A 12,104-nucleotide genomic window follows, 5' to 3' on the forward strand; every position below is an offset into this window, starting at 1 on the left:
TTCAAAAATGTCGATCAAATTAGTAACTTTTCTGTTGATCATTGCAGCTCTGGATAAAATATGCATTTGTACCACATGTTTAGCATTGAGAAATGTCAAAATAATGAATACCAAGGAGTAAAGAAATCCATAATAAGAGAAAATATCTCTTGATAATTAATTCTGTTTCGGGAGCTGATGCCCATCCTGGACAGGTTGCCAGTATATCACCGTTCAGACACGTTAAAACCTGCTGGTAATCTACAGTCACACTTTTTGACATTTCATCTAGCCTGATTGGACGAAACAGAAAACTTTCTCAGTGGAAACAAACATTTTGATTCGGTCCTGTTGAAAAAAAGTGGCGTCAGTAGATGTCTGATAGAAGATACCTGTACATGTTTATAATTCTTGACACCAAAAGATTTTTAGGGTTTAGTACCTCTGCACCCAAGTTATTATAACACGGAGTCTTTTATTTAATAAACTTAATCATAATGCATCATCCAGATTACTTCAATATGTTTCAGATGCTTATTTATCCTTTTTGTTAATTATGACAATATTATCTGTCGACCAAATTCTTATTTGATAGAGCAGAAGAACTGCAAGATGCTCATAATATGCCCCTGATTAAAAAAAGAAAAAAAAAACACAAAACTTTTTAGTTACTTGTAAAACTTTTGAGTTCGCCAAGTTGACCACCATGAGGAGATTAAGCTTAAACTTCTCATTTCTGCAGACAGTCATCCAAGAAATAAGTCGGTCATAGAATAAGCTATCGGCGTTGTTGCTCATCCCACAAATGCATTCTCATTACAAATGTGGCATCATTGAATATGGAAACACGATTAACAACCATTTAAGGTTTATGTCAACGAAGCACGACAGTCAATGCAGCTTCTTTCTGCGTACACTCAGCATTCAGGTAAACTGAGACATTCATATAAACCAGGTTTATTGATCTCGTATTGACGGACATCAGTAGGTGACGGTTTGTCTTTGAATGCTGCTTCCTACTGGGAGTGTGCTGCACCTCCACCTTTGTTCATGTTTCTCTTGACTGAAAAGACGCGGACTGTCATTGAACCGCTAAGAATATTGTTTTTTTTTTTGTTTTTCCTACTTCCTCTTAATATGCTCCCTGCACTTCTGTTGTGGTCTGTGTAGCTTATATCAAGACCTCAGATGATTTAGGTTTTATATCAAATTTTACGGTGGAAATAATCTTTGTGATTATTTGTCATTTTCTGTTTCACATCAAACTTTATTATTAGAAATATAAAATGACCTTGATAATTGAGCAGCCACTTGTACAAGGCCCATCGTGACAAAAACAGTTCTGCAGGCGGTTTTATGGAGACATAAAGTGTATTTTTAATATGACCATGTAAAACATTGCAACTTTACCAACCTTCTCAGCTTTTCCCTGCTCATACAGTTGTATTTACATTCCCCAGTGTCCTCAGCTTCGTACTGCTCAGATCTCGTGCCTTGCTGGTTTCATTCCAGCTATTGTCGTTCTCATGCTTCGGTTCCGCCTGCTCCTCCCACAGCACCCTATGTTGTTGTCATTCAGAACTCGGCATAACAGTGGGATCTTAATATCATAATCTGAACATTAGACAAGCCCAAGTCCTCTTTCAGACCTACTTTCAGGAAAAAAGCCAGCCTTGTTTTCTGACCAACATGGAAAATTCTCTTTTTATTAACGCTGGACACACCGAACGTGACGGAGCAGGGTCAGTTAGCGACAACTAATGAGTTTAAACTTTGAAAGTGGAGGAGAAAAGTTGTTTTGCATTTATTTTGGTGAATTCCATTGCTTCCTAACTGATCGATGTTTGCATTGCTCTCATCCACTACCACACATTTTTTGACAAAAGTCTAACTTGACATATTTACTGAGACAAATTAGTCCCTTCAGCGGCTGTCGGGTGATTTTCATACTTTACTATAGAAGGCAGAAAAAGAACACAATCAGCAGTTTAGAGCCACCCACCTTATTTCAGCATTATTACACTGTTAACATTATTTCAGTCTGGTGGGACGAGGCTTGCCGACGAGCCTCGGCTATAAACAATGAAGTGTACAACTCTATAAATATAAATGGGCTCAAACATGGCAGCCAATGTCGGAGCACAGTTAGCGCGCCAGCCTCTCTGGGAAAGGATTCCAGGTTTGGGCATTTTCCAGGTTCTTTCTCTTTTACTCAAGTCCGTCCAGTTTTATTTGGATTTCTTTTTGTTGTATACATTAGATTTTGGGATCAGTCCAACAAGGGGCATCGTTTATGGGTCAGTGTTTGTATATCCAGTTTATAATGTTAAAGACTTGAGCACAGCCGCTGCACTTCCATGAAAACAGGCCAAGTTGGTGTGAAGACCTCCCTGCACCTGAAGGTTGCGTTTAGGGACTCTGCTGACTATCTTTGGTTATTTTAGCTCAATACATTTATCTCTGTTAAGAATAAAACAAAAGATGCATAGTAAAAATTTACAATGCAGAACAGTCTAATTATCAGCAGGTTCCTTTTGCTGCAGCAAGTTGAAAAACCAGTGGTGTGCCATAACGTAAATGCAGCAATGTAAATGATGTCCTGTCTTTAAACATGACTGGGCATTGCCATGAATGTGACCACATAAACATTGAGAGATTAAAAATGTATTTATGCCACACATTGACAAATAAAACATACATTTTGGGTGCTACACTAAGGTTTATATTTAAATTGATGTATTTAATCTGTATAATGATTTGGTAAAACTTTATTATTATAAGGAAAAAAAATTTAAACGAGGAATAGTTGATCTATATTTTATCATATAATTCAAGATTTCACTGTTGGCAACGGAGATGGAGAAGAATATAAAACCTGCATTATCCAATTGATAAAAGAAATATGAACACACTGAAATGTTTTTTTGTTGTACATATTGCATGTATTACTATTACATAAATTAATAAAAAAAAAATACAATGGGAACACTAATTTTACCAAAAATTAATTCACATGGAAACATTATATATAGTTAAAATACTAACAAGCAATTAAGAATCTTAATCTCAAGCGAATAAGAGTATGAAATGCTTTTAAAGCCTCTCACACGCATCCTTTCATTTGATCAACTTTACTCTTTTCCCATATTGGTATTTGTCATTTCCAATCACCCACAAATAATAACTTCCTCGTTCGAGAATCCCACACATCACGCTCTTCTGGGAACCTTCGCGTCTGTCCTTCTGTCCTTTTTAGTCTTTAGATTTTTATCTCACAAGTCATGCAAATCTAAAGGACACGATTTCAAGTATTTAGAATATATACATGAGCCATAATTATCCTGCTTAAAATAAAAAGAAAAAAAAATGCTTGAAACTGTCAATTGGGAAAATGTACTTATTATTACTACTCTAATTCTTTAGCATGTTTATGATATATTGCTGCAGTTTTGGTAGCTATACTACACATGTTGGAACACTATTGGCTCGAGTATGAGTAGAGTTTACGTTTCTTTTTTCTTCCTCAAACCTTATTCAACGAGTTGAAAGTCAGTTTTGTGATCAGAAGAGTGAAAGTGGATTAAGAAATTTAAGAAAAAAAATTAAATCCTGAAAGGGTTAGGGTTAGGTTTTTCTTAACCTCCACGTGACACGATGCCACCAATGAAGTGATATGTACAGCTTGTTCTCTGACCACGTCTAAAAACATAAGGCGGGGTGGAAAAAGAAGGGAGGAGACGACGCCATTATGATTCAAACACTTTGCTGCCCTTTTCTTGTCAAGCCTCTCGTTGTGCTGCCTTTGTATTCATCAGCAGTGACATATTCAAAGAAAATTATTGTTCACACCTTCACAAATGCAGCTGACTGTTGTGGAAAGTAGGTGTGATTGGGGGAAAATGGAACGCAAGATGCAAAACGTATACCGGAACCTACTTCTGATAAAGGCTTTTTAAAAGGTAAAGGGTAGTAAATGAGCTTTGCTAACGCCATCAGCGACGTGCACAGACTGGCATTAACTCATTTATTAACGCTCCATACTTGGTAAATTGGGATTAAGTGGTTGTCATTTTCACCACATTAAATGTTGAAGACATTCAAGTGTCATTCACTGTAAAAAGTATCACAGCTGAAATATTAATTTCACCCCGGGTCATGCATTGTTAGAGGTAGTAAAAATTTAAGTGCCTGCTAAGTACAGACATCAATTTTGCAATAGCGAAGATGGGGAACAGCACAGATTTTATGACGCAGTTGCTGACTTGCATCTCGGCGCATACTTGCCCAACATGATGAAGTTGACATAATCTGCTGCGCTGTGTTGAGTAATCCCCGGTTGTTACTCAGCTTGTTGCCTCATTGGGGATTCTTGAATAAAGAGGGCCTGGCACATGTATAATAGCCATGCTGTCAGTTTGATTGAGCCACTTCAGACTTAGGAGCTGAGACACAAAACACAATCAGTGATTTGCTGTCAGTGCTCTGTTGGCAGCAGGACTGTTGATAAGTCCTGTCAAGAACTTGGTAAATTAAGATGTTTAAAAAAAAAAAGAGAGAGAGAGAGAAAAAAAAAAGCTTTCAATTTCTCATTCAGAACTAAATCTGCCATTAATCCCTTGAGGATAAAGAAACTTTGAGTGTTGAATAGAGAGTGAATGTGACCATCCATTTCTCCGTCTCCGCTCTCGAAAATACTCTCAGCGCTTCATTCTGAAAACAAATTAAAGTCGAGAGAGAGAGAGAGAGAAAGAAGGTTTTTTTTCTTTCTGGTGATGACAGTGACGGAAACCCATTTTCCTCGGGCCGGATCAAAGTGACTCTGTATGTGTGGCATCGCAGTCTGCTCCCTTGGGCTTGTAATCATAGAGCCTGAACTCTCAGCCCCTTTTGGATGAGGACTATTGCCATTCTGTTTTGTCTGCCACATCTCATGCCGGCAACATGGTGCCCTTCACACCCTCCCCGACTGCTCCGTCTCCTCCGCCTCCCCCAGATTCACCCTCCCTGATTCAGCAGCAGCAGGCTGGGGCTTGTCCCTCCTCCGACTGTCCCTCAGCCCCGGTAATGAAGGCAGCAGAGGAGGGGGGGGCTGTCTTACTGTCTGCCGCTGTTTCGCTTCATCATTCCTGCCACGGCCTAAGGTTCTCTAATTAAGACACCGTCTTGGCCCCGCAGATTATGTAGCAGCTGGATCATTAGTGTTGAGGGTCAAATGGCATGTGTCTCCGTGTACCGGGTGGAGTGCCTTTCATCAACCCTTGACTCGGTCCTCTCACCTCCGGCAGCCGTCAGAAGGCTCAACCTGCTTCCTCTTTGCCTCATTCGTGCATTACATTTACATCTGGACCTCCAAGATCTCCACAAGCTGCCACGTTATCGGTTCCACATCAGTTAAAACAAACACACAATGCTAGTTACAAGCCTTTATTTCCTTTTGCGTTGTCAAGTTTCATCAGTTACGATGGTGATTCTTGGTGCCATGGAGCTTCAGGAATAAAGAAAAAATGTCTGGGCAACCTTTTTATGAGAATAAATCTTGAATAAACAGAAATGGATTGAGGGTTAAACTGTTATTTTGTTAAAGCACATATAAAGTCGTCTTTCATGCAAAACCATGAGTGTGACAACAGAAACGGGCTATATGTAAAGACCTAAAAGCTTTCCAATTCTCAGCCTCGAGCCAGCATCATTCTGATTTTATTGTCTATAGATCCCAACATTGATCGAGAACAATATTTACTGATAACAGTGTGCAAATGATTATAGTATCCTGTGGCCATGATTTATCACTTGGTGTGAGACAAAATGGTATTTGGTGGTGGGCACAGTGTGCTTTAAAGGAGTGGGCTCATCCTCCCACACTTTGAAAACCCCCGGATTTAGTTATGCAGTAGAGTTCAGCAATAATGGTTTAAGGAAGTTTGAATGGATTTCAATGAATTTTTATTTTCAGGGCGACTCTACGTACTCAGCTCAGTGTGAGTTCTGCTCTAACAGCTTCCTTCACGTTGTTTACACTATTTCAGACTCAAGCTGGATTTTCTGTCACTGGAAATTGCTGATTACTTTGTTGTCCATCAACTATTGATTTACAAGTGGTAAATATTGGACTTACACAATCTTTCTGTTCAAACTTCCTGGACGTTTTAAATCATCACTGGGCTACCGATTACTTGAAAATGTGCAGAATTAGAAATAAACCTGTTTATGTTATTTCAATAACAAAATGGACAAGCTGTTGGTTTGATGATCGACCTACTTATTTTGGGTTTAAGGTTTCACCCCCAAAAAAGAGCAAAAATGTCCACATTGAGTCAACACTGAGCTCGTCATTTTGAGGAGGCATGAAATCAACACTTTGGCCAAGTGATGGCTCAGACTCATGTCATCTCATTAATGGGTATGTTAATAGTTTACAGGCTGTTGTGTAAAAATACCATTGCATTGTACAATATGGTGCACCAGGAAGTCCAAATAACTATTAATGGCCGCTTGTGTCAGCCACTCCATGGTTAACTGGTAGTTTAAGGTAGTGAAAGCTTTTTATTGTGGTGTCACTTGATATCAGAATTAAAATTTCTGTATTGTCTTACTGGTGTTTATTACACCCTTGAGCATGAAACTTTCAGACAGGAAAGTATGGTGAGCCACTTCTCCAATCGACTGTGTTGGGTAACCTGAGGTTAGTCAAACCAACCCAGTTCTTAACCCCAAGAATTGACATTACATCTTGGTAACTAAAACTTTTCTTTTTTTTTTTTTTTTTAAATCCGACGATGTTGGATCCCTACGTGCATTTTGAGAAAATTGATCAACCAATTGATTGATTGATTAAAATAAATATTTGAGTAGCGGATGATTAAGATAATAGTTACCTACAACACATACTCGAGCAACATGTAATTATGTTTGTGAGAAATTGATGGAGCAGCGAAATGTGACTGAATGTCTGTGGCTGCTCTTACAACCTGACTTGTTTTGGATGCTAATGTGAAATCTGTGCCGGAGGCCTTGTGGGTCTGGAGTTTTTGACAATATTATGTAGATTAATATAAAATATTAAATTTATTTTACACTTCTGTAGGCGTTTATTCAAAGAAGATTACTGTCTTCAGCAGCCCGTGAGTCACCTTTACTTCAGTTACAGGGTGGAGAAACCTTGTTTGTTTTCTCAGTGATGAGGAGCTCTTCACCATTAGTCTGACTCACCTGTCAGTACAGAGTGCTCATGACGGCAGAGGCCTGCAGAGACACTTTGAAGCGTTTCATGTTTACGTGAAGACTTTCAACCATCAAACTATTCTAATGCACGTGTTCATAACAGTAGAAGACAAAAGCGTCCTGGAAGGGGACATCAGCAGCTCTCCTCCAAGGTAACAGGTTATATATTTGAGTGTGACATGTCGACATAAACTTATCTTGGTTGGGTAAAAACACGAGACCCTTATTTTGGTTGATAGTATGTTTGAACTGTGTGGATGATGGAGGTCATGGAGGCAAGTTATCATAGCAGGGAGGGGAAAAAATTGGTTTGAGGGAATTTGGATTAAAAAATTCATGGTGTCTTCTTGAACCTCAATTTAAACCGCCGACTTGCACCCGATCGCATACTCGTCACTTTAGTGGCAGGTGGAGTTCCTGGGTGATATCAAGAATGGTGGAAGTTGTGACGTGATCAAAATGCATGTAGTTTATCGTCTCTGCTGTTGTGTGGAACCTGCTGTGGGAGGGAACGGCACCATCTCAGATATGCAAGCACATATTCTGAGACATAATCCTGATACTGCGTTAACTCGGCCGTGCAGAGCTGGAGGCTGCGGCTGATTTGTCGGGAAGATCTACCCACCGTCGAGTCGACACCTCCCCTTTCCTGTTGAATTATTTTTTATCATAGAGGGATAAAATCTAAGTTCTTCTAACAGTAATAAAAGCTACTTCACCGGCAGACCGGGCAAAATACATCAAATAAATGCATTTTGAAATCGCAATAAGCAGAGCTGCCAACTTTTACGTATATAAAGTGGCGCTCATGCTACATCCTCAATCATCTAAGTTTGAACTTAAGTTAGAATTGCTGCATCTTACTGGGCTGTGCTTCCCACTACAGGATGTACAGAACTTCTGCAGGATGAGTGCATGTGGTGTGGTACCTCTCTGTGTTACACTCAGACTGACTCTGGGATAAAAGTCCAACAGCCTGATAAGGCCTGCTAATAGCGTAGCATTCACTTGAATACACGTTCTTCAAGATCTGTCCCCTTCCATGCCATAGTCCATGCCAACCACCCGTTTCCCTGGCGACGGTTCACGTGAGGCTGCTGCCTCGTCTGGACTGAAATAGTTTGGGTAAAGCAGGGTTTCACTGTGCAAACTACAAAGCTGCATCGCAAACAAATGACATCATGCAGGCTCAATGTGTTGAGCTCTTTTTTTTTAATGTCCAACACAGCAAAGTGAGTGACATCTTGCATCTGTCTCAAATGTAAAGCTATGTAGGATTTCATACAGCTGTGTGCTCATCTGTGACCTAGTCTGCGTTGATTACTTTTTGATTTTCCATGCAAATGGATTCCCTCACGGAGTTAGGTCAAACACTCAAAGGAATGTTTCTAAAGTTAAGATAAGAAAAGAAAATCTGTTGTAATGTGATTTTTTTCCTCAATATCATGCAGCTTTATTTGTCACTGACAGGATTTCAAGGTGACTGTAGCTGCTGTTCTTCGTCTCCACAGCTCCACAAGCCTGAAAGGGACAAACTTTCGATATTCAAAGTGTTCGTCTTAGGGAGTATAGAGTCAGTTATATATTTTTCATTCATGTCTTTTCTATTTTTACTCTGAGAGAAACTTGCATCGGAAACCCAACAGTGTCTGATGAAACCCAACCATGATTACAGGGGAAGATTTAAGACCAATGCCTCACTTCATTAATGATCTCCCGCGGACAGATTTGGTTTTTCCCTTCTCTGAATTCTGTTTGGATGTGTGAAAATGCCTTCATCATCTGCTCAGTCTGTCTACACTGATAGCGGATATTGAATTGGCTGCTGGGCACCAGCTATCCCCTGCTGTGAGAGATCAATTGAAAGGGACAACCATCAACTGCTTCTGACCAACTGCCGCCAAAGCCGTTTGCCCAATTTAGAAATATCTTCCTATTCCTGTTGCATGTCATATCGACAGCAGAGGCCCATGAAATTATGCTCTTCATCTCTGTGTCGCTTGCCATGTTTTTCACTCGCAAATGAAGTAAACACGCAAAAGAAATGCAAGCCTATAAATCTTTCATGTAGACCTTTTTGAACCTGCTTTAATGAAGACAAATTGAGGTCATGAAACCACACAGTAGCTTTGAGTTATATTTGACAAAAAATATGTCAGATAATTCTCGGATCCATATGAAGTGTAGAGGCTGAACACTAACATTGAAGCATGAACATACACAACGGTAACGATTAGGTAGAAATGACTCGCAAATACTTTAAAGATACAGTATTGACCCATTGAGTGCTGTCAAGACGGCATTTATTCTCAGGCTGACGGCGCAGACACACACACACACACACACACACACACACACCCAAGCTCGTGTTAACACACGCTTAGTCAAGAGAAAAATCCCACAACTCGGTGAGGATTCCTCATGCTGCCGCCTTTTTTTCCTTTTCCCTCCCCTCAGCCAAATTGCACTGTCATCCTGCTCAAGCCTCTTTTTTTTTTTCTCTTCTCCCCACTCCACATTTGCCTGTGTTCTCCAACGTTAGTAACTTAAGGCCCTTCCACTCCGCTCCTCTATTTTAAGACGTGGAGGGCACTGTGCCGAGAGGGACAGAGAGAGGCAGGCTGTTGCAGAGCTGCACTCTGCACAAGGCGGCCAACACGCACAGCGCCGAGGACGGTTTGCAAGACGACACTGGCTGGCCTGTTTACGGCAGAGGCTCCGTTCGGGGGAGGAAGGGGAGGCCGGGAAGAAAGCAGAGGGGTGGGGGGGGGGGGGGGTTTACTACCCTCAAGAGAGTCGGAATTCCTCCTGAGCCATTCCCCCATTTGGCTGGCAGTTGTGAAAACAATTGCCTGGCATTTACTCTCTGTGTGCAGATGGAGTCCCGGCTATGAGTCAGCTTCCAGAGCAGCGAGTGGTGGAGAACGCGGCGGGCTTGTGATCTCCTGCACGGCAAAATTTAGCATACTTGGGTTTTTAACATTAGGTGAACTCTACAGAGCCGCTTGCTTGTCTTTTGTCTTCAGCATGCGTGATAAACACATGTTTTTATTTCCATGTTTACTTGTTGGTTGCGATGGGGGTGAAAAGGTATTAAAGACGTGTTTGTTTGTGTGTGTTTTTTTTTGTAGAGTTGACAAACTGAAGACACGATGCTGACGCCCTGAGCCGAGGGAACCCCGACTTCACCCTCACTCGTCTCCGTTTGTTATTCCACACCTGGTCTGCTCTCCCTCAATCATCAAGCACCGACAGCAACCGCTACCACCACCTCCACCTTTTCCCCACCCCCCTCCTGCCCAGCCTGCCGTCACCATGACGTCGGAGCTGGAGAGCAGCCTGACCTCCATGGATTGGCTTCCCCAGCTGACCATGCAGGCAGCCATCCGCAAAGCTGATGCCCAGAATGCCCAGCCAGGCATGGGCAAGAAGAGCGCCCTGCTGGACCCTAACACCACGCTGGACCAGGAGGAGGTGCAGCAGCACAAGGACGGCAAGCCGCCCTACAGCTACGCCAGCCTTATCACGTTTGCTATCAACAGCTCGCCAAAGAAGAAGATGACACTGAGTGAAATCTACCAGTGGATCTGTGATAACTTTCCCTACTACAGGGAGGCGGGCAGTGGCTGGAAGGTAAGGAAACCTTTCCGCCTTATTAAACTGCCACAACGGTGAATGTGGTTGTAGCTTGGTACTGAATTTAGGTAGAGATTATTCACAAGGGTTGCTTTCTCATTACTCGATAAGCAACAAGCAGGGCCTGATGAGTTCCGGGATTTAAGTGCTGTAACACAGATGCATCATATATTTTCATTTCTTAGGTTTTTTTTTTTTAATATGGGAAAATTCTATAGAGTTGTGATTTGCTCAAACATTTTACTGTCTGTCCGCTTGTGGTGGCTGCAGCTCAGGTGTTTGAGAGCTTCATCCTCTGATGGCAGATTTACTGCCTCTTCACGTTCACAGGAGAAGTATCGCGGCCAAGACCCTGAAGCTCAGGTGGCTCTTGATGGGCTGGTGAGGACCTTGCATAGGTCCTTGTCTTTGGCGTGCAAATTGTTTCTTCTGAATTAAGTTGTTTCGTTCTTTGAGACCGGGAGAGGATATTACCCAACATAAGTGAAGTCTTTTATCCCCTTTACTTTGCTCCTTAAGTCGGTTAACTCGTGTAAATTTTCTTGTGGGTTTACGTTTGGTGACGGGCAGTCAACAGACTTTGCTAAAACAGTTAGAAAATGATATTCTCTGACTCAAATCATTGTTTTTTGTGTGTGCTGGGCATGTTAAATAAAGCAAGATGCCATTGGTAATCACCATTGTCACTTCTGAGAAAGCTTAGAGAGAAACTATGAGTGTGCCAAATCACACTAAGTGCCTTACTCCACCTCGTGAAAAATGGTGCAGCCCTGAGAGAACCGTATGAAGTGTAAAACCCTGGATTAATATTCACAGAAGTGGCCCCTATCTGTGCGAACACAGACTAAATAGCCCATTCATGGGTGGTATTATTCATTGCAGATGCCTTGATAGGAGAAGGCCATTATGCAGAAGGAGAGAGCCAGTGCTGTGTCATCATCTCAAGGAGCCCATGATATACCGAGATGAAGCTATGCTGATTGCCTTTTAAAGGGCCCAGATGGAAATTGATATTAGAATGAGTTTTCCAATCAGTCGACGTTTATTGGAAATAGAATCTTAGGCACTGCTTTATTGCAGTCAGACAAGATGTATGAAGCCCATTTCCTGGGGCGACAAGATCTGGCGTATGTACAGGCTGCATGGATATGTGTGAGTGTGTGTAGGTGAGGGAGAGACGAGAAAGCATGGGTTATTATAAATGGATTGATTTTTGGCTTTTGTGGCGAGGCCTTTTGTAGGGAAATGAATAGTCTTATTTTGCCACC

General features: G+C 41.5%; 1 protein-coding gene across 1 annotated transcript in view; it reads left to right on the forward strand.

Moving 5' to 3' along the window:
* The window catches only part of foxj3 (forkhead box J3), a 99,343-nt gene that overhangs the window by 26,220 nt on the left and 61,019 nt on the right, over positions 1 to 12,104 (forward strand). Inside the window, exon 2 of the mRNA XM_080461219.1 lies at positions 10,332 to 10,833. Within this exon, the coding sequence (XP_080317345.1) occupies positions 10,516 to 10,833 (318 nt within the window). The 5' untranslated portion in view covers positions 10,332 to 10,515. The remainder of the gene's footprint in view (positions 1 to 10,331; positions 10,834 to 12,104) is intronic.

This window comes from Lipophrys pholis (assembly GCF_963383615.2).
Source record: "Lipophrys pholis genome assembly, chromosome: 4".
NCBI classification, from domain to species: Eukaryota; Metazoa; Chordata; class Actinopteri; order Blenniiformes; family Blenniidae; genus Lipophrys; species Lipophrys pholis.